The sequence below is a fragment of the Propithecus coquereli genome, unplaced genomic scaffold (genome assembly GCF_000956105.1).
Source record: "Propithecus coquereli isolate 6110/MARCELLA unplaced genomic scaffold, Pcoq_1.0 Scaffold67, whole genome shotgun sequence".
Classification (NCBI taxonomy): domain Eukaryota; kingdom Metazoa; phylum Chordata; class Mammalia; order Primates; family Indriidae; genus Propithecus; species Propithecus coquereli.
The window spans coordinates 5005398-5031833 of NW_012152729.1; the positions used below are offsets into that span (position 1 = coordinate 5005398).

A 26436-nucleotide genomic window follows, 5' to 3' on the forward strand; every position below is an offset into this window, starting at 1 on the left:
ATGCTATCATCCAGCTTACATTTCACTTTCTAATCTATGATGTGAATTGTCAAATGCCTTGTTGAAATCTGCATTTGCTATGTCTGAAGCATCCTCCTGTCTGGTATTCCTGTTAAAAAAGAAAAATACTGTATAAATTTGGTGCTATCTTTTCCTTTTCCAACTAGTCACATAAGAAAATTTCACCTAGTTCTGATTAAGCTCACTGGCCCATAGTTTTCAACTTCATCTTCTGTCCTGTGAAAATTTAGTACTGCTTGCCCTTTTATGACTTCCAGTACTTTGCGCTTCCCAAACTTTCAGGAGTGTAACTCTTAATGGGTTTTCACTCCTACTGTCTTGCTTAAACCTTACATCCAGGTTGGCAGATGATAGATAGGCCTATTTGCTGGATTCTGTAATTCATGCTGCCAAATTTTTGGCAGAGCCAGGATCACAATCCTACTTATCTGAGGCCACTTAGGTGGTTGCTTTCCTGCTATATCCCACTTCCGTGTGATATTTAGAAATGCCTTGTAAGCCTGTTTCCCTAGAGAATAGCAAGAGCCCTCAGGTAGAGGCCAAACCTAAAGTTAAGCTTGACAGGTGGAATGTAATTTTTTCTTTCCTCTTTAAAAAACTTGTTAGTAAGGCAAAGCCAAGTGTATTGTTCACTGCAGTAAATAAGGATCACTTACCTTACAGTCTTTAGTCTACGGAGGAGGAGGTGAAAAGCAGGATATTTATGAAGATTTTGGGGTTTTACTTAAGGCCAGTCTTGCAATGCAGGGCTTGATTACGGTTAGGCCAAGTTCATGATATAATAGTTTTAGATTGGTGAATAAGATTGGAAGTGCAGGGCAGGGTGTAGTGACTCATGCCTGTAATCCCAGCACTTTGGGAGGCCAGGGCAGGAGGATCGCTTGAGCCCAGGAGTTCAAGACCAGCCTGGGCAACATAGACCCCCATCTCTTAAAAAAATAAATTAGCCGGGCGTGGTGGGACGCGCCTGTAGTCCTAGTTACTACGTAGGGACGTAGGGAGTGGGTCAGACAGATGGATGGCTTGACCCTAGGAATTTGAGGTTGGAGCAAGCTATGATTGTGCCACCGCACTCTAGCCAGGGCAACAGTGAGACCGTCTCCAAAAAAAGAAAAAGCGAAGCACAGAATGACAGAATGTTACCTTCTAGCCTTGGATCATTGGGCGGGTTTCTTAAATTTTCTGAGCTTCGGGTTCCTCATCTGTAAAAGGGTTAGATAAGATTCATTGAGATAATGTGTGACTCTGGCATCAGTCTCATTCCAAACGCTAGGCTTTCCGCATCAGTTCATCCCGCTGCCTGGCCCTCTACCGCACAAGGGGAGTGGCTCACCGGGAGCCGCGAGTGGGAAGGGATGCTGCGCTGCGCCCCTCGGCCGGCAGAGGCCGCCAGTGCGCCATCGGTCTGGGCGGTGCCCACCTCCCCACGCATGGCTGCCCCGGTCGCCGCCTGACCGCCGCCCGCCACCTTCGCGACCTATAGGAGCTCGCGGACATCGCCAGCCTAGAAAAGACTCGTTGGACGCCACGGCCCCTGAAGCGCGGGCGGCGGGCAAGGGGCACCGCGCTGCGGGGAACGGCGGGCGGCGGGCGGCCCGGCCGGGGTCCTCGCGGGTCCTCGGCGGGCCCAGGGGAGGGCCCTCTTTGTGGCTGCAGTTGGCAAGATGGCGCCGGTGGGGGTGGAGAAGAAGCTGCTGCTGGGGCCCAACGGGCCCGCTGTGGCGGCCGCCGGCGACCTAACCAGTGAGGAAGAGGAGGGCCAGAGCCTATGGTGAGGCCGCGGGCGGGCGGCCGGGCGGCCGGGCCGGGGAGGGCACAGTCAGGGGGGAACCGGCCGCGCTGGGTCGGACTGTCGGACCGACTGGTCGTCGCGGGCCGGACCATCCCAGGCCGGCCCCGGGGCTGACCGCCCTTGCCATTGTCGCGCAGGTCCTCGATCCTGAGCGAAGTGTCCACCCGCGCCAGGTCCAAGCTGCCGTCCGGCAAGAACATCCTGGTCTTCGGTGAGCGCCGGCGGCGGGGCGTTGCCCCAGGGCGCTGGGGTGGGCGAGGCGGATGCCCCTCCCAGAGGTCCCAGCGTTCCCCTTTCCTGCCGCCTGCCCGCATGCAACCTGCTCGGCCTGGGAGGGCCCGGTAGACCCTGGTTTGGCAGCCTGGGGTTGGAGTGGTTGTCGGCACATTCCTTCAATCAATTGGCCGCGAGATCACCCTTGCTTCCAACGTCCTCACTCCCTGCGCCTATAGCCTCGACAGCTACGAAATTGAGGTCGCTGAGAGGGTAGTGAATAGATGAGAAAGTTAGGTGGAGAAGAAGGGAGAATGTGCTGATCTGGGCTCGGGGCTGTGGGGAGATGCCACGGGAGCCTTCCTTGATCCTCATGAGCGTTGCACAGTCGGAGGTTTTAGGGACTTTGCGAAAGAACGGCAGGCCTGGGAGTCAGCATCCTGGGAGTCAGCATCGGGGACTTTTCCTGCATTACTCTAACACTTACTGCTAGGTTACCTGAGTCAGGTCTCTTAATGTCTCTGGCCTCGGTTTCCTCTCATACAAGTGAGGGAATTTGTGTACATTCACACAGCAAACCCATTTGTCGAGTGGAACCTGTGGGCCGGTCACTGGGATAGCACAGACATCCCTTAGACGCTACACAAGAATCTCAGTCTAGTGGAAGACAGAGTGATGGTGATTGCACTACACCATGCCAGGCATGGGCAGATTACTGTGGGAGCATCACACTGCTTGGAGCTGTTGAAAGATGGTAGTTGAAGGGTTGGGTGTTTTGAAGCATGTGTCAACATGCAAAGGCACAGAGGTAGCAAGAGTGTGGGGTTTGGAAACTGCTAGAAGCTCCTTGTGATTGGTAAGTTGGGGGCAGATTGTGAAAGGCTAAGGAGTTAATGCTTTTTCTTGAAGGCTTCCAATTCTCAAGGGCCTTTTGTCTCAGCTCCATCCCCCAATCCTTGTGGGAATCTTTGCCTTGGGGGTTTTCCTCTTGTTTCTGGAGAGAGTATATGGTCTTTCTCAAGTGACGACCCTTGTGGTAGGTAATAGAGGACCCTTAGAGAGCGGCAAGAAGCGGGGGATCAGGTTCACCAGATCGGTGTTTTAGATAGACAGCTGGCTGCAGAGTGACAGGTAACTCAAAATGAGCAGACAACTTGAAGTCAGGCTGACAAGTGCTTACCCTGGTACAGATGGGATGCGGAGAACCTGAATAAGGTAGTGACACTGGGGGCGGAGAGGGGGTCTTTGATCTGTTGACTGCCTTTCAGTTCTCATGTTCTGTAATTCCATATTATTAAATGCCAGGAGTGCCTAGTGATATTTGTTGGTAGTGGTTCTCCTTGATGTTTAGAGATTTGGTGGGGCAGTGTTAGTTGGGTGGAGGGAGATGAGGAAGCACTTGATAATTACTGAGATTGTAGTTAAGAGTTTTGCTTAGGTCTGTAATTATTTTCTTTGGTCTCCTAGCCTTCGGTATGCTATATGAAGGAGATGTACTAAAGTGAAAAATGAATAACTTCCATTCTTTATGATTGTGGGGCAGGATTAGACTTTTTTAGTTCATAGTTCCTGGACTTTGAGGTTAGTTGTACTTCTTACTTTTGTTGTGGTAAAAGTTTATTTTATGAGAAACTAACCCCATCTTTGGCTTTCACTTTTCTAAATGTGTGTCATATAAATTGTAGATAAGGCCTGTGGACCAGCCTGTTCCTTTCCTTATGAAGTAAGGATAACTGCAGTAGAATGTCATTTTATTTTTTTTATTTATGTATATAGACATAGTCCATTCTGTTATCCTGGGTAGAGTACAGTGGTCTCATTGTAGCTCACTGCAACCTCAAGCTCCTGGGCTCAAGTGATCCTCCTGCCTCCGAGTAGCTGGAACTACAGACATGTACCATGAAACCTGGCTAACTTTTCTATTTTTAGTAGAGATGGGGTCTCACTCTTGCTCAGGTTGGTCTCAAACTCCTGAACTCAAGCAATCCTCCTGCCTCAGCCTCCCAGAGTGCTAGGATTACAGGCGTGAGCTACAGGGCCCAGCCTAGAATGTCATTTTTGATCTTGGAATTTGCTGCCTTGACCACCCCCCTCACCCCCTCTCCTGCCTCCCCACACCTTCAACCACTCCTCCAGCAAGGTCTGCTTTGTTTATGAAAGCAGGTGAGACCTCAGCAGCAGGGTTTGCATGAAATTTTTAGTTGTTCCTGGTCATTGCAAATGACTGCCCAACCTAGCCCAGAATAAACAATGCACCTTTGTCTTGCTAACACATGTAGGTGAAGATGGTTCTGGTAAAACAACCCTCATGACTAAACTACAAGGAGCTGAGCATGGCAAAAAAGGAAGAGGCCTCGAGTATCTCTACCTCAGTGTCCATGATGAGGACCGAGATGGTAAGTGAAACATTGATCCATGATGATAAGGGGACAGACATGTATAGGACTCTGACTCCTTGCAGAAGCCCCTGCAACATGACCAGGCATTCGAAGTTTTCTGTTTAGTTCTAAGAGAATTAGTCACAGGGAATAGATGAAACATATGTCTTTTGCAAGACTTCACTCACTTTCCTTTATGGAGTATGTTAGCAAAAATGGGACATTGAACTCTTAACAGCTGTTCTCACTAGCCTGCACTTAAAAGGTAAAGTTTCACATAAACATAAAGGTAGTGAGAAAGATTTTTTTAAAGATGGGGTCTTGCTATGTTGCCCAGGCTGGTCTTGAATTCCTGGGCTCAGCTAATCTTCTTGCCTTAGCCTCCTGAGTAACTGGTATTATAGGCCCAGTAAGAAAGATTTTTATAAGCTCTGTTTTCTATGAAAGAAATGCTTGGCAGACTGATCTGGGTACCATTATGGCTCTGCCTGGTTCTAGTGGAGAATCTGAAATTGGTGTGGTTCAGAGTGTGATGACAATTTAACATATGTTCACAGGAGAGTTTTCTGAGTCTCTTTGTGACAATTTAGAAATGCTAATTTCCTGTGTTTCTTCTGGTGGAGAGAATAGAGAGGCTCAGGGGTAAAAATGTTCTTTAATTCTTCATTTCTAAAATATGGGTAATAATAGTTTCTACCCAGTTAGGATGATTAAAAGCACTTGGTAGCCAGGTGCAGGACTGTATACATTTAATCCCAGCTACTCGAGAGGCTGAGGTGGGAGGATTGCTTGATTCCAGGAATTGGAGACCAGCCTGGGCAATAGGTAGGGAGACCCCATCTCAAAAATAAATAAAAACATGGTAAACACTCTTTAAGGATTGCATATAATTTAAAACTTTTTTTTTTATAATTGCGACTTGGATTGGAGTAAAAGTTTTGTTAACAACTACTCAGTAATGCCTCCTTTATAATCTTCTAGGTTTTATGTTAGAACTTCTGAATGACTAAAATAAATAATTATTGGTGCCTAGGTCTTTTTTTATTTGTAGGTAAGTTATCTGTATAGTCTGAAGATGACGTATATTTGTTAAATTACTTTCTTTATATTTGCCTTTACTCACTTAAACAGTAAAGATCATGATGATGATTATATAAGAGAGGCTAATGCTGTTGCGTCTGGTCCCTCACTTCCTTATTGCTAAAATGAAGATGCTGGACAAAGGTCTTTTCCAGCACTCTAATTCTGCCATCTCCAAGAGCTGTTTAGTAAAGAGCGTGGGTAAGAGTCTCTTGTTAAAGCTTGGAAACTGGCTGGGCGCAGTGGCTCACGCCTGTAATCCTAGCACTCTGGGAGGCCAAGACGGGAGGATTGCATGAGCTCAGGAGTTTGAGACCAGGCTGAATAAGAGTGAGACCCTGTTTCTAAGGAAAAAAAAAGACGTAAAAAGTATAAGACTCTGAAGCCCAGCATCTCTAAATCCTAGAATGCCTTGTCAGTCCTCACACCTGTGATGACAAGAATTTCTTCCTCAAGCTTTAAAAAAAAAAAAAAAAATCTTGGAAACCTACACTGTATTAATGTTAATTTAGCAGTCATCTTAGCACCCTCTGGATTTTATTCCTGCTCCCCTCCCCTGGCTTCCTTTCTCATGCGGAACTTCCCTGAAGGATGTGAAAGTGAGGGCAGGAGGTAGACCCAGTGCTAAGGGCTTTGTCTTGTGTAAGGACAGGCGCATTCAGGTGCCCATGTAGGCCCACTGAGTCTGTGCATATAGGGCTGGGACTCGGGCTCCCGAACCTGGCCTAGAGGACCTCACGGGTCTGTGTCTTTTGCTTCCTGCCTTTGTTGGGCAGCATGGTTATTGTGGAAAGAGCTTGGGCTTTGGAGCCGGACAGAACTGGTTCAGAATGCCTCTCCTGTAGTCGATGGTTGTGTGATCTCGGTAACTGACTTAACCGTTCTGCACTTGAGTTTCCTCATTTGTAGAATGAGGTAACAGTGCCTGTATTGCAGGTTGTCAGAATGAGAGACAGTGTGTGTCAGGTGTAACAGTGCTTGAGACACAGTGATGGCTCTAGTACTTTTTTGTCTTGTTTCTTTTGAAAGTACAAAACATGATCAGATAATTCTGTGAAACTCTATAGTCTCTTTTGTTTCAAGATGGCATAAGCATATTTTATGCCAAAGCATCGTGTTAACCATATTTACTTGTCTTTGAGTTGAAGTACATGCTAACTTCTATTTCAGATTCCTTTAAGTTTACCTTAAAAACTTCTTGGTCTCTGCATTTATAGGATTTTTTTTTAAGGCCGCCTACTTGTGAGTTCCTGCTTGATGGAAGAGTTGCCCTTATTTGTGGTTAATTATACATCTTTCAGCCCTAGCCTTTTTTACTGTGGTGTGACTGGGTTATAAATATACTTTGCAGGCAATCACCCAGGTAGAGAAAATAGTGTCTGGCTTGTACCTGGTTTGTAGTGGGAACATGACATGTCAAAAGACCTCTGCCTCCAGGATTGGGGGCCTCTGTCCAATGCTACATGTGGTGTGTTTAATCTCTGAGCACATGGGTGAGTTATGTGTAGTGGGCAGTGGGGAGAGAGGCTGAAAAAAGGAACCATGCCTGCTGATGGGTAGGCATTAAAACCCACAGACTTTGGGTACAGAGCAGTATTTTTGAGGATGTTCACAGAACCCAAACTAAAACGACTATCTAAAATATATTAGAGTTTGAAAGTATAGCTAGCTTTAGATTCCTTATATTTTTAACATAAAGTCATGAATATAATTTTTTTTTTTGGAGACAGAGTCTCACTGTGTTGCCCGGGCTAGAGTGCCATGGTGTCAGCCTAGCTCACAGCAACCTCAAACTCCTGGGCTCGAGCAATCCTACTGCCTCAGCCTCCCGAGTAGCTGGGACTACAGATATGCGCCACCATGTCCGGCTAATTTTTTCTATATAGATTTTTAGTTGTCCAAATCATTTCTTTCTATTTTTAGTAGAGACGGGGTCTCGCTCTTGCTCAGGCTGGTCTCGAACTCCTGACCTCAAACGATCCACCCGCCTCGGCCTCCCAGAGTGCTAGGATTACAGGCGTGAGCCACCATGCCCGACCATGAATATAATTTTTTATAGCATGTTAATGAATTGATTAGACAAAAAAGGTAACTAATGGAAGATAGATTTTAAAAGTACAGTTGGAATTATTGGAAAGGAAGTTAATGAAATGATATTTTTGATGGTAAGGAGTTTTCTCTCAAAGGTACTTTAAAAAATAATTCTCAAAGATGTCTAAAAATTTCTAAAAATATATTGTCAGTTTGGAGAATTGTCTGCTACATTTAAATCATCCAGGTATGATTTTGGAGCCACATGTTTCATTAAATATTAGCACTTGCACATCTGTGTGAATGTGTTTTAACGTTTTATTATAGAAAACAAAAAATGTGTACTCAGTCCTAAAGGCTTAGTGGTTGAAAAAAAAAGAAAAAAATGTATACAAAGTGGAGAGACTGGTACTGTGAACCACAGTGTACCTGGCTTTAACTACTACCAGTTCTTGGTCAATTTTATTTCAACTATACTCTCACACTTTTTACCTTTTAGTCCCCACTGGATATTCAGACATTGTATCATTTCATTTATGAATACTTCTATAAGATAAGGATTTTTAAAAAACACAACCATATCATTATTGTAATAAAAATAACTAGTTCCTTAATATCATTAGGCATCTAGTAATTCATATCTCAATTTATATAAGTAACGATTTTATCTTGGCATTTAAATACAAAGGTCCTGTCTCTGTGGCACCATTCGTAGTATGTGAACACATTGCTTAGTGTGACTGACACAAGATGGGCTTGTTTAAACACAGGCTCTTTGGCATAGCTCACTGCCTCACAGATTGCTGGTATCTTAGGACAATGGATTATTTAGATTGTGGCACAGTTGACCAGTAAACATTAGTACCTTTTGGTTTTTATTGAAAACTTAGATACTCTCACTCTTTACTTCTTAGACATTGCTGAAATCTTTTTAGATGTGGACACTTGAAATATTATGGTAGTTTTTAAATTTTAAAGTCTAGATAATTCATCAGGATCAAGAATTGCTGTCCACTGAGTATTTGGGCCCTGTTTGGTTTAGATTTCTAAATTTTACAGTCTATCTGGTTGAGGTGGCTTGTGCCTGTAATCTGAACTACTCGAGAGGCTGAGGTGGAATGATCCCTTGAGACCAGGAGTTTGAGATCAGTCTGGGCAATATAGTGAGACCCCTGTCTCTAAAAAAAAAAAAAAAGAAAGAAAAAAATTAGCCAGATGTGGTGGCGTGCACTTGGGGTACCCGCTACTCGGGATACTAAGGTGGGAGGATTGCTTGAGTGCAGGAGTTCAAGGCTGCAGTGAGCTATGATCATGGCATTGCACTCCAGCCTGGGTGACAGAGCAAGACCTTGTCTCCAAATAAATAAATTTTGCATTCTGTATAGATTCATGGCTATCACCTTCAAGTGTCTCTTCTTATAGCTGTGCTTATAGCTGTGGTTGTCGATGGGTGATAACATTTCCTTTCTCATTTCTTTTCTCAGATCACACACGCTGCAATGTGTGGATTTTGGATGGAGACCTGTACCACAAAGGCCTGCTGAAGTTTGCAGTTTCTGCTGAATCCTTGCCAGAGACCCTGGTCATTTTTGTTGCAGACATGTCTAGACCTTGGACAGTGATGGAATCTCTACAGAAATGGGCTAGTGTTTTACGTGAGCACATTGATAAAATGAAAATTCCACCAGAAGAAATGAGGGAGCTGGAACGGAAATGTAAGTAAAATAGAATTTTCTTTGCTTTTCTGTTTTATCATGACCTTGCTTGGCTTGTAAAATAGAATTTTCTTCATTGGAAGATTCACTAGTTTCTTTGGATGGTTCTAACCGCCTTCCTTTTCACAGTCAAGAGGTTTCCCTTGTGTGGTGTTTGTGTTTTGTTTGCACCATTTATTTCAGATCTGCTCTTATAAATTCAGAAGTCAAAAAGTATTCAAAGCAGTCTTTAACTCAGGTGTCACAGTTGAAGAAAACCAATCAATATTCCTTATTATCTTCATTGGTTCTTTTTTAAAATAAGAGTTCTTCTCTCCTCAAAAATGTGATCAGTTCGGTGGGTCTTTATGCTTTTGTGTTACTCTCTATCTGCTGAGTTAGCATCAGAGGGTGTGAGGGTTTGCTGTGATCTCTGCAGGGTGAGTCCACTGCCCTGTGGACCATATTGTTGATAGGCCTAGAGGAAGCCCTAAAAAAAAAAAGCTTTCAGCTCCTACCTCAGTTCATTTTGGAATCCAGCATATATGATTTTGGTTAGAAATAGAAAGGTCATTTTTTTGTCATTAAAATGAAAAGGCTATTTTAAGACTAAGACATCCATGTCCTTCTGAAAACAACTTTCAAATTACAGGAAGGTTGGTGTTTTTTTTTTTTTCCTTAATGTGGTTCAGAAGCCTGTTTTTCCTTTCCCTTGCTTCTGTGCAGTTACATCAGCTTCTGTCCACTTGCCAGGGAAATGGGAGGGGCAGGGGCTGGAGCCACAGCAGCGGCAGCCGTCTTGGCCAGGGCGGGATTGGCCCATTCTGGCTTATTTCCACAGGATGACATCACTCCTTCTAGTGAATTAATAAGGGCTTTTGGGACATGGCACACAGGATCTTCACACTCCCTGGCAGAAGGTTTCAGAAATTTTGATATGGTTTTTAAATCAAATTTCCTGCTGTGTGTCTTCCTGTCCCACACTTCATCTTGCTTCTGTCCCACATCAGCTCAAACTATCATCTTATTCTTTGGTTTGTTGTGTGCATGTGTGTTTTCCTAGTCACCCGCACGTGTGCTGCAGTGATTGTTATGCAGCTCAGCTCGTCTGTCTTCAACCACTGACCTTTCTAGATAATGCCTCTTTTTCCCCTGAAATAAAGATCCTAAAGACAACTTCTCAGAATAGTTCTGAGGCTGAAGACCAGTTTTCCATCCACTGCACATATAGCTTTGTACCCAGATTAGTGGGTTAATACACTGGAGACTTTAGTTCTCTGAACCTTTTTTCTTAGGGTGATAACCTTGTAAAGATTTGTTAAAACAGAAAAAAGAGAGAGATTGAGCTTAGGGTGCTGTTTTTTCCCAGATAGGGAAAGTGTCTGCCCTGTACCAGATACTGTTCCAGGCGCTGAGAATACAGCGGACAGAATGCCTATGCCTGCTCCTGGTGAGCTTAAGTTTCCATGAGACACTGAATTTATTTTGTGGTCTTAGTCATTGATGTCTGTGTCACTTAGGATTAGATTCAGCGGCATGTGACACAAAACCCGAGATAAAGATGGCTTAAAAGAAACCGAGATTTCTCTCTCCTGTAAGTGAAATTTAGAGCTGAGCAGTTCAAGACTGGAAAGCAGCCCTGGGAATACAGCTCAAGGACCCTCGCTCCTTTGTGCTTACTGCTTCGTCATTCTTAGGGTGTGGTTCTCTTCCTCCTAACAACTAGAGCTGTAGCCTTCACATCCGAGTATCAGGCAGGAGGGTGGAGGAAGAGGAAAGAAGGGCTGAAGGACACGTGATTGCTGCCTTTTAAGTTGGCTGGGAAATGTAGTCTTCATCCTGTGTGGCCTCATGTTTTAAGTGTCAGAGTTCAGTTGGGTTATAAGGAGAGCAACTAGCGATCGCCAGAACCTTGTCTATGTCTTATGATTCTGGTTGACTTTCGGAGAGCCTCTCTGCTTTTTCCACCCCTTCTGTGAGGTGTTTGGAATGGTAGTCATGCCCTTGCAGTGCATGTTGGAGGTTGCCTTTGTTATTGCTGGGTTTTGGTTACATTTTAATAAAGCATTTGGCTATCCTCTTGCCCAGAGGACTCTTGCTTTCCAGATTAATTGGACTCTAGGTATTATATTAAATGAGTGAAGGGCGGTTATCTAACCTGGTTTCCAATCCAACGCCTGTCTCCAGTCTGCTGATTTTGGAAAGCTGGTCATTCTCTTTTCAGGGTTAGGTTCTCCAGTGGTCCTGGGTCTTTTTGGCAGCTGTTTGATTGCAGGACCATGAGTGAGAGAGAAAGCAATCCTGAGAGCCGCCAGAAGGTGGTGCTTGTTTGTATGTTAGGCTTACCTTTTCTGCTTTATGTCTGGGGCTTGACTTGCTTCCTTATGTAGGTCTATGGGGTCTTCTCTGGACTGTGGAAACAATCAATGAGATAGGAGGGAAAAGATGAGAAAGAGGCAGCAGCAGTGAAGGTAGAGTGCCCTGCACTCTCCTTCCTGTGCTCACTCCCATTCAGTGTGGAAGGGAAGCCCCCAGTGGCCTGATGTCCCCTGCTGTGAAATACTGGCCGTCCCACTAACTAGAAAGAAATTGTTAACACCACCGAATGTATATACCCTAAGGAAAATGCACATTTTACTATCCAAATTTCACAGTCCTTACTATTTTTAATACTTCCTTTTTTCACTTACTTGTATGTTATGCACATTTGCTCTGCCTTCCAAATGGTTTTCTAAAAGGCTAAATTATTTTTAAAAAAATTCCTACTGTTGTTGGACAGCCACAATTAAGTCATTTCTTTGGAGTGCGAATAGTCTAACCCAGGGCTTCCAAACTATTTTCACATGATGGCACACAGAATACAGCAGAGCTTGTGTAGCACACTGGGTAATAGAGGTTCATGGAGCAGGCTGCCCGAGCTGCCCTGCCCCCACCTCACTTCCCACCGTAGCTTAGCTTACCTGTGACCTGTTGCAGGCTCTGCCCTGTGGGAAGCCCTAGTTAAGTGCCTTTTGAGATCTTGGGTGGTTAGAGCTTATCCAGGCAGTTAAGCCATTATATTTTTCATTGATTTGAAGACTATTAAAATGCTTTTAAAGAGAAAATGTGAGAATATTCGATTCCTTTAAAAATAACCCTTCAACAACCATGTTAAGTTCTTCTGTTTTTGTCTGAAATGGAGTAAAGATCACTTAAGTGGAATATTTATATTGACAGTGAAGTTGTGTGAATTAATTAAAGAGAGGTTGTAGAGATGAAATATTATCAAATCTGCACATTAGGGCTTAATTAGTTTTCAGTTTGTCCATTATTTTATGAAAGACAGTGAGCTCCCATATGACTTCAGAAGCTCATATAATGATAACCTAAAATCGTTGTAAATAACAACTTACTGTTTTAAAATGTTTGAAACCTGTTTTATGGGTGAAGAGGAGTAGGTGCACCTTTCTCTAGGTCCTCTTCAGTCCTGTTATTTGCATTTACTTAGTGAGCATGTTGTTAGTAAGAAATAAAAGGCCTTTTGGTTCTTTGGTCCTATTGGGCTTAGAAGGGTAGAGCTGCCTATTTTCTCCTCCTACTCAGTAGCTTTAACCATCATGTCCTTGTTCTCTGGCTTAACATGAGGGCCTTGAAGTGCCTGCATAAAGGTGCAGATCTGTGGGCTTTGTGTTCACTTGGCTTAACTGAGGTATGGACCACTCTGAGCTTGAATGCCCTCCTTAGCCAGAGTAATGAGTGTTGTGTGCCAAGAAGCAGATGTTGTGCCACTGACCCTTTCTTGTGTTAAGCAGGAACAGGCCATGAACACTGTACATGTGACTAAGGAGTCCCTAAAGATAAGTCTGGAGTCCACAAGAGTGAGGATAAAGAAGAAATGCATCTGGTGCTGGGCAAGTCCAGCCTGGAGACTTAGTGCTGACATACCTCGACTGTGTGAAAATAGCATGCTAAGCATTTCTAATGAGGACTCTGATGATTTTTTTAAGTTACAGCTATTTCTAATGGTTGCCTGTGTTGAAGTAACACAGTTCAACAGTTCAGGTATTTTGAAAATGTAAGATATATAAGAAAAGTGGCTTTTTTCATAGTAGGAACTATTGAAGCCTTAGAATTTTTTTTGAAAATGTCTGTAGGAGTTGGATGCAATTAAGGATGTTCCTGGGAAAGTCTTGGCTGCTTTGATGTTACAAAGCTCAGACTGAATATGTCAGAATTGGCATTTCGCATCACCATCCCCAGATCCTTAATACTGCAGTTAGATGCGACTGGGAGGTTTGTCACACACAACTGCTTGTTTTGTGCTTCTTACTGCCTTTTTCAGTGTTCTAAAGCTAATGGGTATTTTTATTTGTGTGTGTATATAATTTTTATTTCTTTTTTCCTCTGTAGTTGTAAAAGATTTTCAAGACTATATCGAGCCTGAAGAAGGTTGTCAAGGTTCCCCACAGAGGAGAGGCCCTCTGACCTCAGGCTCGGATGAAGAAAATGTTGCCCTGCCTCTGGGTGATAACGTGCTGACTCATAACCTGGGGATCCCGGTGTTGGTGGTGTGTACAAAGGTGCGTGCCAGGGAATTATAAGCTTGGCTGGGTTTGGCTAATGAACAATCACTGTCTGAAAGAAAGTTTGAGAAGCTTTGATGAAGTTTCTTCCCAAGGGAGAATTAGGCTTATTCGGGATTTATTAAGGGACATTGAATATGTCAGGGTATAAAATATGATCATTTAATATTGCTGCTGGAAACATGGCATCACTCAGTTTGCTCATGGCCTGGGTTCATCTCTCTATGAAGCACTGTTGACTTACAAACTCAGAACTAAAAGCAGTTTTCTTAAGGCTATGTAAACCAGTTCATCTCATCCAGGAGTCAGGCTGCAGGTTCCCTACCCCTGATTATTCTGGTCCAAACTGATGGTGAAAAAGTAGAATGATGAGGTGGGAATAGAAATCAAATTCAGTCATAGAGAAATAAAGTTGTGTCTGTTGTGTACGAAAACATTTTGGTTTTCAAAAGTACTTTATTCTGCCCAACTATAGGATGTGCCATTCTCATCCTGTTCTTAAGAACGGAGCCCTTTGGAGTGGAGTGCACAGCTGTGTACAGTGGGCCTGTCTCCTGACGTGACCTTGTTTGATGTTTAGAACAGCTGTGAGGTGATCAGGCCTATTATATCCCTACATTACAGATAAAGAAACTGAGGCCCAAGATGAAAGAGAAAAATCTCCACTTCTTTTTTACTCTTCTCTAATTAATGCTTGGACCCTTGACTATGGCTTTCTTCTTTGAAACTATGATACTTTATTTCTTAAGAAGGTGCTGTTCCCATCTTCAGTAGGCAGAGGGGCTAAAAGATGACTCTTTTTCTGTCTTCCCTGCAGTGTGATGCAGTAAGTGTCCTGGAGAAGGAGCACGATTACAGAGATGAGCATTTGGACTTCATCCAGTCGCACCTGCGGAGGTTCTGCCTCCAGTGTATCCTTGGGGCATTGTGTGGGGCCTGGGGCTCAGGCTTCCCTCCAAATAGGGCATCATCAAAGAGATAAAGTACCTCGTGAACCCAGAATAGTCTTCTGCCAGGCAGAAATTGTATATGTCTTTTTACTAGTTTTATATTAACTCATGCCTACGTTTTTTTGGGGGGTGGACAGAGTCTCGCTCTCTTGCCCAGGCTAGAGTGCTGTGGCATCAGCCTAGCTCACAGCAACCTCAAACTCCTGGGCTTAAACGATCCTCCTGCCTCAGCCTTCCAATTAGCTGGGACTACAGGCATGCGCCACTGTGCCTGCCTAATTTTTTCTATATATTTTTAGTTGTCCAGCTAATTTCTATTTTTAGTAGAGACGGGGTCTTGCTCTTGCTCATGCTGTTCTTGAACTCCTGACCTCGAGCGATCCTCCCGCCTCGGCCTCCCAGAGTACTAGGATTACAGGCATGAGCCACCACGCCTGGCCTACTTTTTATTTTTAATTCTATACATTTTATAGGCTTTCATATGAAGAAGCTGATATATGATCATTTAGTTACCAAATTACTTTTATCATGCTGTCTTAGAAATATTTTAAACTTTGCTTTTATGCATGAAAGGTTAATTACCAAACAGGATATTGTTTTATATGCTACAGGTGTTTCCGATATGTTTATGCTTTGTGCTATCCATGAGAAAGATGCTGTGTCAGCAGTCTTTGAGTCTTGTTCTGTAAAAGGCCAATAATAGTTGGTGCCTTAGTTCCACACCCTGGAGTGGGGGCGAGGGATGAGTTCTTACTGTTTGCTTTGGGCCCATTAGCTTCTTGGCACCCATTTCTCATAAAAGGTGTGTTTAATGATAAACTTGGTCATATTTGAGCATCTGCCTGGGAAGGAATCTGTGTACCTTGATATACTGAAGGTATTTTCCTGGGCTAGCCTGAGCCATTAACTTGACTTCTTGGGAAGTACCCTGAGGGACCAAGACAACAGTTCACATGTTAAAAAAAAAAAAAGAACTACATAACCCTCTAGCATCAGCATGTTTTGTCCTTTTGACTTGGTTCATCTGCTATGATATTAATTGTAATTTTAAAAATTGTAATAGTTTCTGTTGCTCATGTGTTGATCAAAAACTGATGAACTTGTGAGTAGTACTTTGAGGAGTGTGCTTGTATGTGTTTGATTTTGTCTCCTCCTGCAGTGAATTGGTTTTCCTTAAGCAGGTTGATTAGATGGAGCTGCCTTGATTTACACATCAGTGAAGGAAGAGAAAAACCTCGACTTGTTGTTTAAGTATATTGTTCATAAAACATATGGTTTCCACTTTACCACACCCGCCTTAGTTGTGGAAAAGGATGCCGTTTTTATGTAAGTTCTTTAGAGGTGATGCTTTCAGACTCTTCTCTATAGTACATTTGCTTTTTACATGTTACCCTTTTAAGTATGAATCCTTCTGTCAGTGTCTTGTGCAGCCAGCTCTTTTGCTGCCTTTGGGTAAAGTGCTTGGGCTGTACTCACCAGTGATGATACACCCAGCCTTCCCTTCTCTGCTCCTTTCCAGATTATGAGGCATTCTTCCTGAAGGAAGTAGGTGGCGTGGTCTGGGCTTCTGCCTTTCTTCACTGAGCACAAGTTGCCACAACTTAAGCCAGCCATTTTGGGCACTTACTGTCAACTCTGGTAACATGCTGGCTGAGGGGGAAGTATAGGGAATTGTACTTTGGGATCTTGAATGTCTTCTGTTAAAGCATCTGCTTTCTTGGCATCCCTGTGGGCGTGGGCTGTGGCTATACTGAGTGCTTATGGTGTTTCTGGCATTTCACATTTTGGGAGCCACTGGGGTTGATTGTCCTTGACAAAGACTTGGACACCTGTTTTCCAGAGTTTGTGTCTTTCTCTCACGGGAGAATCATAAACATTCCTGGATGCATAAATAGATGATGAAGCTGCGGTCTCTGACAAGACTTGTGTTAGCAGATGGATATTCAGGGCTTAGATATCCTCTTGACTTAAAAAAGATTATAGTTGTTCATTCAGCAAACCTCAGCACCACCTAGGTTCTCTACTGGGACACAGAAATGAATGAATGATATTGTCCTTGCACATGGCACTGTAGGGGACACACACATAGCTGAAGAGGGGAAGGGCAGCGATGGGGTAGTGGAGGAAGTGTGGCAGGGAGGCCAGAGAGGGTGATGCTGGAAGATGAGTGATGTATCCCAGGCGGACTAGAAGTGGGGGTGGGAGGACCAGTCCACAAGAGGCTAGAAGCGTGAAAGCCAGGAGTTGTCAGGGAACTGAGTAGGTTGCCTCCTGCACATTGAAGGCGAGCCTTACCTGGGCTACTTACAGACAGCATACCTATAGGCATGGCCTGATTTTAGAGAACTGTCTAGAGCAGTCAGACAGGCACCAAAGCCACAAGCTCAGTGAGTGGTGTGTTCTTGGAACCACTTAGTGCCCAAATCTCATATGATCCGGAGGAGCAGGGAGATTGGCTGGATTTAGGGGTGGTCTGGAATAGAGAACTATCTCACCACTTCTGAAGGCTGTGTGGGTCATGGCAATATCTTGACCGTGCTCTGTCCCTTTGCACCTTTGGTCCTATTGGTAGTTGCCTGTCTGGACACTGCTAAAGTCAACAAGTCTGTTTGGGTGGAGTGTCCTGGCTAAGCGCCCTCTTGGTTGTAGAGCTATGGAGCAGGAGTCAGATGGAGAATGAGAGACCCATGAGAACAGTCACTTGCCATCTTTCAGAGCTGCTTGAGTTCAAAAGTGTGTCATACAGGACATTTTACAATTGCTACCTTTTTACAATTTTACAATATTACAAATTTACTATTTTACAATTGTAAGAGATTCAGGTGGGAACGCTAGGCTGCAGCTTAACTTTATGGAACCTGGGTACCATCTTGCCTTTTGTTACTGAGGTGAGCAGCACCCATGTAGGAGCCTCAAGGACTCCTTGTGTCCCTTTGGTTTGAGGCCCAGGATAGACACAGGCGCTAGTTGCCCCTTGGCTCCAGGGCACATCTTCCCACACCAGCAAAATTATTGAACCAATCCACAAGATAGTCGCTGTTGGTAGAGTTCTCAGAGAAATAAACAAGCCACAGGAGGGGAGCCTCCATGCCAAAGCCCAAGAGAAACAGTCCCATCCTGAGCTCTGTCCTCTGTCGGAAGAGGGCCCCATTGTGTCCTTGCTCTTCCAGGTGGAGTTGTGGGAGAGCTTCCAGTGGGGCAGCATGTGGAGCCAGTCAGATTTCATACTGGCTCCTTAAGCCCTGGGCCTGTGAACTCAGGATGGAGGGGGCCCCGTTTGTTGATGGGATGAGTTATCCTGCAGTGAATTTTGGCTTATCTACCAAAAGCTGCAAGCCACCCGCAGCAGCTACAAACCAGATCTCGTGGGACAAGGTCTTACCCAGGAGTCCTCTCTGACCCCGAATGTGCTCTGAGTGTGCCGTAAGGTAGTCCCGGGAAAAGCAAGTCACCCCTCTTTGTCTTTAGACCTGCAGGCTGGGACAATGAAAAGAAAATAGCTATTTTACATGAAAATTTCACAACTGTGAAGCCAGAAGATGCATATGAAGACTTTATTGTGAAACCTCCTGTGAGAAAGGTACCCAAATCAGTCTCTGTACGACTTCAGGTGTTTTGTTTTGTTTTGTTTTTTTCCTTCTTCTTTAGATTAATGTCAAAAAAGGAAAGAAAAGAAAGGAAAAAGAGGAGGAAAAAGTTTAGGTGTTTTTTAATGGGAAAAGAAACCTATAAAGAAACAGGTCTTACACATTGCACGACTTGGGGGGAAAAAGTAACCCACGGGCCTTTTTGTTCCTCTTTAAATGAGGTCTGGTGTTACGTCAGGGTGGTGGGGTGGTTGGAGTGCCCGCGTGAAGTTGGGTGGTGTTTCCCATTAAGTCCTGCCAGTGCTGCCTCTGAGTTGCTATTACTAGATCCCCTCACATGTGCGATGTCTTGCAGACCCTGATCTGGAAGGTGTTGTTTAAAACCTGCCAGACTTTAAAAATGCCACTTGGCTACATGCCACAGCTGGTTTTGGGAAAAGGTCCGTGCCAGACCAGAAAAATGTAACTCTGCAGTCTCAGCAGGGATCCCTGAGACCCATGTTGAGGCCTGAGCCCAAGGTTCTCCTTTCAGCATGAATTTTGACAGTAGTTGGGAGTGTTCTTGGCCTGTGGCCACAAACGTGTGTGTTGCTTCACAGCTGGTTCACGACAAAGAGTTGGCAGCAGAGGATGAGCAGGTGTTCCTAATGAAGCAACAGGTAAGAAGACCAGTGAGGGTAGAACAGAGGCCTTCTCGTGCATGAAATGCCAGCTCCTAGGGCAGGGTTGGGGGTGTCTGCACGTGGGGAGTCACAAAGAGCTGACAACGGTAGAGGGGTTGAGATAGGCCACCTTCTCATTCACTCCCGTTTCAAGCTTAGCTGGGGTTGGACCACTTGGCTGCCTTGCAGAGTCTCCTACCAGGATAGGTTTAGTATCTTTTTAAGGGCTCTTTCACTGGAAATGCAGGTTTTACCTTGCTTCTATTATTTCATGTAGTCCTACACAGCCCTGTGCAGGTAGTGCCCATTTTGCAGGTGAGGAGAGTAACTCCCCCAGCTGACAGTTCCCAATGCAAGCCCCACCTCACATTTCTCTCACCTGGACTATCGTTAGACATGTCATGGGTATGCCTGATGGTACAGTCAGGTCGGCAGGGGTCTTTGACGGTTCTTTTTCCAACTGTTCCTCCTTTCTGTGCTCTGCTTGCTTCTTTAGCTTCAAAACTGGTTACTTATTTTTGCACCATATGCCAAACTGCCTAATATAATTTTTTTGCATTTATGATGTAAAACATAGGACTTGGTTGTTGTTAAGGGTGCCCTCTAGTGGAATACTTGGAGTAAGTTTTTCTCCAGACCTTCAGTGCACTCTGCAGGCCTTGGTTAATGGCCAGTTTGTCCCTCTCTTTGCAGTCACTCCTTGCCAAGCAGCCAGCCACGCCCACGAGAGCCTCCGTGAGTACCTTACACTAAACAGAGGGTCAAGGCCCAGTGTCGTGGGTGTCTTCAAACTTTATCCCATTATTTGTGAGAGCTTATGATTGTGTGGGCTTTCATATTTTCAAAGGGAATTTGGTTTCTCTAAAGGCTGATGGCCAGGAACATAGTAGAAACTCAGGAAATGTCTGATGAAGAAATATAACTCTGGGAATTAGAGTGAGCTGTCGTCGTTATCTTGATATCTCTTCTCTCGGGAGAAACAGATCTAGGAAGGGCCTGAGCTGAGAGCAAACTTCCGGTCCTGCACCGTAGCCTGCAGAAGCGTGTCTTCATTTTTGGAATATGTACTTTTTGTTATTTTTATGCCTGTGTGTGACCTGAGCTGGTTTTGGACTTAGGAATCCCCTGCAAGAGGACCCTCTGGCTCTCCAAGGACCCAGGGCCGGGGCGGACCCGCTGCTGTGCCTAGCGCCTCTCCAGGCACATCAGTAAAGAAGCCGGACCCAAACATCAAAAGTATGTATCCTGTGTCTGTGGAGAGTAGTTTAGTCCTAGGCCCCAGCCATGCAGGGGCTGAGTGGCCAAGTCCGTAAGGTAGAGACCCATGAAAGCTGCGCTGTGTTCTTTCCCAATAAGAGCTGCTTTCTACTTCCCCTCTTCCAAAGGCAAGAGGTTCATGGTTGGTAGAGACCAGGGCCTGTTCGTTTGTTGGAATCAGTGGCCCATGCACTTGGCTTTTTGCGAGACCTCAGTTTGGCCCTGCAGGTTCCTTCAGAGAAGAATACAAAATAGGAAGTCACTTAAAAATGTGTATTTTGGATCCTCTGAATTGTTTCTCATCATGTTTATATTATAAACTACTATGTTATTACTATTTATGAAGCGTGGGATTTTTTCTCCTTCACTTTTCTTGTCAAGCTCAATTGCTTGTTAGTTCAGCCATTATCCCAGTGGCTTAGTGATACCCAAAGATATTGGCCTCAACAAAACCATCAAAACAAAGTTTTATTTAGTTCTTACTTATTTGATGAGTGTCTTCTATTCAGGATGTGAGCTTTTCAGGTTTGGAGTGTTGAGGGCTCATAGAACTTTGAAAAGCACTGCCTCATGAACGGGGAGATGATGTGGCTCCGTTCTGCCCCCAAACAGGTGGGGAATGTAAACATGATTCCACTTGGTAATCATGCTAACACATAATTAGCCTCCACAGTAGCCATTATAAGGATGCATAGTAACTGAGTATTATTATTCTATGTCAGTATCCTAAGAAAATGGTATACACAAATGGCTAATTCCAAGCTGAGAACAAGGGGGTATTTTTGATAATAATTAAGTCATCCAGTTTGTGTGATACTTTTTTTTCCTTAATTTTTCCTTTAGATAATGCAGCAAGTGAAGGGGTGTTGGCCAGCTTCTTCAACAGTCTGTTGAGTAAAAAGACAGGCTCTCCTGGAAGTCCTGGTGCTGGTGGGGTACAGAGCACGGCCAAGAAGTCAGGTACAGAAGGGCCCTCAGAGACCTGTGACTCTTGTGGTTGAGCAGTGCTGTGGAGGCATACAGGAATGTCTGCCTTCACGTGACCCACAGACCCTTGGTTTTCTGAATAGTCAACAAGGAAGCAGACCTTCACTTTATACTGAGCAGTGTGCCATACTTTCAATGGGATTACCTTATCACCACGCAGGTTTGCTTGGCACATTTAAAGTGGGATTTATGTACGTTCTGGTTCTCGGAAACTGGCTATTGGGTGAGGTGAGATATAGCCTAAATTATATACATGGCCCTGGTGTAGAAGCTCTCTCCACTGGAGTTCATGGTCCATGGAGAGTGTACCATTTACATTTTATTGAATTAATTTTCTGTGGTGCTATAAGGATTTTTGTATACCCCACTGCCCCCAATCTTGCTGTGAGTTGGAGCCTATGACCTGTCACTGTCTCCCTGGAGGGTCTTTGTCGCCTCCTCCATGATGTTCCCCCCGTCACTCACTCACTCACACACACACACACATACACACACACACCCTCTTGGTGGCCACCCACCTGTCCTTCCATGTGGGCTGTTAGGGCTAGTCTGTACATCTTGGAGGTCTCTGAAACAAAATAACCAAGTTCCATGAGAATTACACATTGTCCCAGGAAGCTGGAGGACATTTAAAAAAGGTCTTTGCTTTCAATTTTCCATTGGCTATAAGGTATGTTAACACAGTGTTTTCCCTAATTGATGTTTCCAGAGCAACGGAGACCCTCAGGAGATCACTCTATCCTTGGGGCAGCCTGGGCTTCCAGTGGCTCTGGAGTTCTTAAAGACTCATAGTCTGGTCTGGTGGCCCAGGCTGTGGGCTGGCATTATTCCCTAATGGAAAATAGGGGTCCATTGCCAGGCCTCAGTTAGTGTTTGACAGCAGAAAAATATGAGTGCTGACTTTGTGCAGGATTGAACTATCTGGCTATATTCTTTAATTCTTACTGAAACAGGATGTTTCCAGGCTACCCATGTGAGTCAGTCTAGAGTGTTGTATTAATAATTAGAAACAAATTCTAAACACTTGTCTGGGACAAAGAAAATAGTTTGCTGCATTGTTGAAACTGAGGTATCACCTCTAGGAAGATGGTGGTAAGAGTGAACAGGGGGCCGGGCACGGTGGCTCACGCCAGTAATCCTAACACTCTGTGAGGCTGAGGCGGGCGGATTGTTTGAACTCAGGAGTTCGAAACCAGCCTGAGCAAGAGCGAGACCCCGTCTCTACTAAAAATAGAAAGAAATTAATCGGACAACTAAAAATATATAGAAAAAATTAGCCAGGCATGGTGGCGCATGCCTGTAGTCCCAGCTACTCGGGAGGCTGAGGCAGAAGGATCGCTTGAGCCCAGGAATTTGAGGTTGCTGTGAGCTAGGCTGACGCCACGGCACTCTAGCCCGGGCAAAAAGAGTGAGACTCTGTCTCAAAAAAAAATAAAAAAAAAGAATGCACAGGGGTTGGGGGTTGGTTGGGTGGTAAGAAGGTTTTCAGAAAGGTCCTTGTGTTTGGCACAAAGGCACACCCTGTCAGGCAGTAGTCACGTAGTTGGGGAAACACTGATTTGTAACACTTGGAATTAAGAAGGGCTGAATTAGGGTCTGTCTCCTTATTGTAATGAAAATAGGCTTTTCTATTCCTATTGAGGGTCCTATCATCAAATGATTAGAGAAATATGTATAATTTTAAATTCTCCCTTTAAAAAAATGTTTTCTGAGATGGGCATGGTGGCTCATGCCTGTAATCCCAGCACTTTGGGAAGCTGAGGTGGGAGGATCACTTGAGGCCAGGAGTTCAAGACCAGCCTGGGCAACATAATGAGACCCCATCTTTAAAAATAAAAAAAGAGGAAAAAAAATTGTTTTCTGTTCTCACATCACTGCTTTGCTTTTTGTTTTTGTTTTTTTTAGGACAAAAGACTGTGTTGTCAAATGTTCAGGAAGAACTGGATAGAATGACTCGAAAACCAGACTCCATGGTAACAAACTCTTCAACAGAAAATGAAGCCTGACCCTCCTTAAAACGTGCATATGTCCAATGACCAAATAACTATGTATATTGATCTGCTAAGACCAGGATTTTTCTGATATGGCACATGCTATCAGTTTTTTGGGGGCAGGGGAGATGAACTTAAAACAAAAAACTTCATTGGCTTGTCCAAGTGTGAAATGCACATTTAGGAAGGTTACATGTCAGACCCCTTTGTTAAGGATAACCCTTGGACTCTTGGGCATATGGCTCTCTAGAGGGAGGCAAGCACAGCTGGGCTTCTTGTGGAGGGGAAGGTAGAGCGAGAGAAAGAGGGCCCACTTTCTATCAGGGTGGAGCAAATGAGACCAGGAAATCATTGATGAGAGGGTGGTTAGTCTGACCAGTTTCGTGTTAGCAAATTCATTTGTTCTTGGGACGCAGATTAGTAGCAGAAAGTCCAGGAAAGAGAAAGACTGAAGGGAGGAATGAGAGAAGTGATGGTGGGGAAGCTGAACGTTGAGGGAGGTGGAGGAAGGAGGAGATGAGCAGTGTTAGTAAATACTGTGTGTTCAGTAGAAGTTGAAGAATCATTGTTTAAGACTTAAAATTAAAAGCATTTCCAAACTAAACACGAAACAAAATGGGAATTAGACTTGTTCAGAATGCATCTTTAACTTATATGAAAGATGTGTTGATTGTGGGGGCTCCTGAGTCAGGTGGAGGTGACCCCAGGGGTGGGAACAATGGCAGCTGCCTAGGACTCACATGCTTGGCCCAGGCTCTGTCCTCACGGGAGGTGCTGGGCTCCACGTATGGGGCAGACAGTCACTGTGGGGTAGGTTCAAAGTCAGCAGTTACAAAATTAGTTTACTTTGAATTGTGTTTTTTTTTAAATAGCTCCTGCTTTGCTTTGTTTTTTAAATTAAATTTTTTTTTTTTGTTTTTTTACTACCACAGACTGGCCTACTAGTAGAAAATGGGTAATTGACCTCTCATTTTGCCATAATGCAATGTGGTACAGAAAGTCTGGGGGAGGTTTTTAATGTAATTGCACTCTGGTTAATTGGCTTGCACCAGTCCCTGCCTTACAGTCCGTGGAAATCTTCACGGAGTTCCAATGATGCAGAAGGGTCTTGTCCTAGCTCCCTGGTCTGATCGTTGCTATCAGATGGACGAATAAGTGTGAATGTTTTATATTGAAAATGGAAATGACACATTTCTCTTAAGTGTTTTTCATAAAATGTAGCCGTCTTTTTTTTTCTTACGGAAATGAGAGTTTCAGGTGTCTCCCCACTTAGGGCATATTCATGCACATTGTCATGTCACACCACTATCCTGGAAATGACTTCTGTGGATTTGAAATGGCACTTTTAATTTTATATATGACACAGAGCATTTAAATGCAAACACTACCATGAAGTTAATGTATAAAATTTTGTTGTCAAACCAAGGGAAAAAAACCACAGTTCACTATGTGGAGTTTACTTTTTTTATATGAATGTTTGTTGTACTGTGTCTGAGCATAACTTCCCTAATGTCATTACTTTTACATACCAGATTTGACTGACCACTAATGTAGTACTGGGCATAACTTAAATATCCTTTGTTGTATAACAGGACTCTTAAGACTGTCTTGAATTGCTTTAGTAAAGGTCTGAACACTGTTAAGGAGAAAGCTAAGTATTTACTTGCCTTTCTGACAAACAAAAACATGTTTCTTGTGCCAGTTTTGTTGAAATACACTATTTTTTCCTTTTTAAATTCAGTTTTTGTTTTAAACAAATGTATTGTGGCTTCCAATTACCAGATCGTCTAGGTAATGACAGTAAACTGACCGTGGAATGAGAGTTGTGGTGTAGTGACCAATAGATGTCATACAGCTTGTGGCCACACTAAAGGTGGGGTCACTTAATCCCTCTCTAGCAGCTGGGGCAAAATGAGTAACCTCAGAAACAAGAAGGAATTCTTGGAAAGGCACATGCCTAAGAGGGATATGGTGTGATTTTAAATTCTAATGCAAAATTTTAGTTTTTGTTTATTTTTATCTTTTGAACTGATAAGCACTTTTTGTGTCAATATAAAATGTACTAAAACTGATGAAATGCTAAGACACCTGTCTTGTGAAGGAAGGTTTCTGGGAGACCACTTTTATTTTCTCATGACAAGTGGATGCTCCTAGTATCAGAAGAAACTGATACATAGTGTCATGTACTCAGTGGTTGCCAAAGTCTACCAGCTTTGGGGAGCTACAGGGTTCTTTTTGAGGGGTGGGAGGAGGGGAGATGATTTGTGTTATTTGGGGGCTTTCAAGCATTGGAACCAAAGGCCAAATAATGAACAGCCTTTACTTTTTAAAGTAAAATTCATTTTATTTGCAGAACACACTTATATGGTAGACTGTTAAAGACAATTTTATTACTATTTATACACATCATAGTGGTTACATCTGCTGTTTGTGTTTAAAATAAAAAAATCAAAGAAAAATAAGCCCAACCTTGAAGATGTGGCCCAGATAAAGGCCATGAATTGGTCTTCCCTAAAATTGCAACAGGTATGCTGCTAGAGTATTTTATTTTGTTTGCACTTTTTTTTTAATTGGCATTTTAAAATCAGTATTTAAACTGAAGACATTGTCGTGTTTTATTAATTTAACGAAGTTGAAAGTGACTGCTCTGTACATCATGACCTTAACAATGTTGATGCTGTAAGTGAAAGTTCACTATCGTCTATATACTAAGTTTATTGGTGTTTTTAACTTAAAATTAGGACTGCAGATTATCCCCCACCAGCCTTAGTCCAGGGGTGTGGCTCTATCCGGGTGCAGTATGCAGTCATGTGGAACCTTGCTTTCTAGTGCTGGAAAAAAAGAAGATGTCTCTAATTACTGGCTTCAATAAACACGAATCCAGACTGCTTACAATTTTTGGTGACTTTCTTTGTGATAAATCATCCCACTGGAGAAATATTGAACTGACAGCTATTCATATGGGGTATCTGATCATGTAGGTAAAACTGTTTTCCTCTCTTACTTGAAATTATCAGAGATTCTGGAAAGAATAGCATTATAAAGCCGCATTTCAAAGGCTGTGGAGTTACTAAGCTATGTGTGCAGTGGGCTTTGTAAGTTGTCCAGTGTATTTTCTTGCCTCTTGAATCAGTTCATTGTCTGAACTGGGCTGAGTGCTTTTCACTTATTTAAATGGAACACAGTAAAATCTGTTCGAGAAGTTGAATTCTTTATATTACAGTATATGAA

The 26436-nt window shown here is 43.7% G+C and overlaps 1 protein-coding gene across 1 annotated transcript; it reads left to right on the forward strand.

Annotated features, from left to right (window-relative positions):
* Window positions 1–1659: 1659 nt before the first annotated feature.
* DYNC1LI2 (dynein, cytoplasmic 1, light intermediate chain 2) lies at window positions 1660–26097 on the forward strand. Its single transcript, XM_012660552.1, has 13 exons — window positions 1660–1792; window positions 1951–2024; window positions 4306–4422; window positions 9000–9230; window positions 13599–13768; window positions 14589–14682; window positions 15912–16047; window positions 18190–18301; window positions 18908–18967; window positions 19664–19705; window positions 20089–20206; window positions 21071–21187; window positions 23120–26097. Exons 1-13 carry the CDS (start codon window positions 1686–1688, stop codon window positions 23218–23220), a joined length of 1479 nt encoding a protein of 492 aa, XP_012516006.1. The 5' UTR covers window positions 1660–1685; the 3' UTR covers window positions 23221–26097.
* The last annotated feature ends 339 nt before the right edge of the window (window positions 26098–26436 follow it).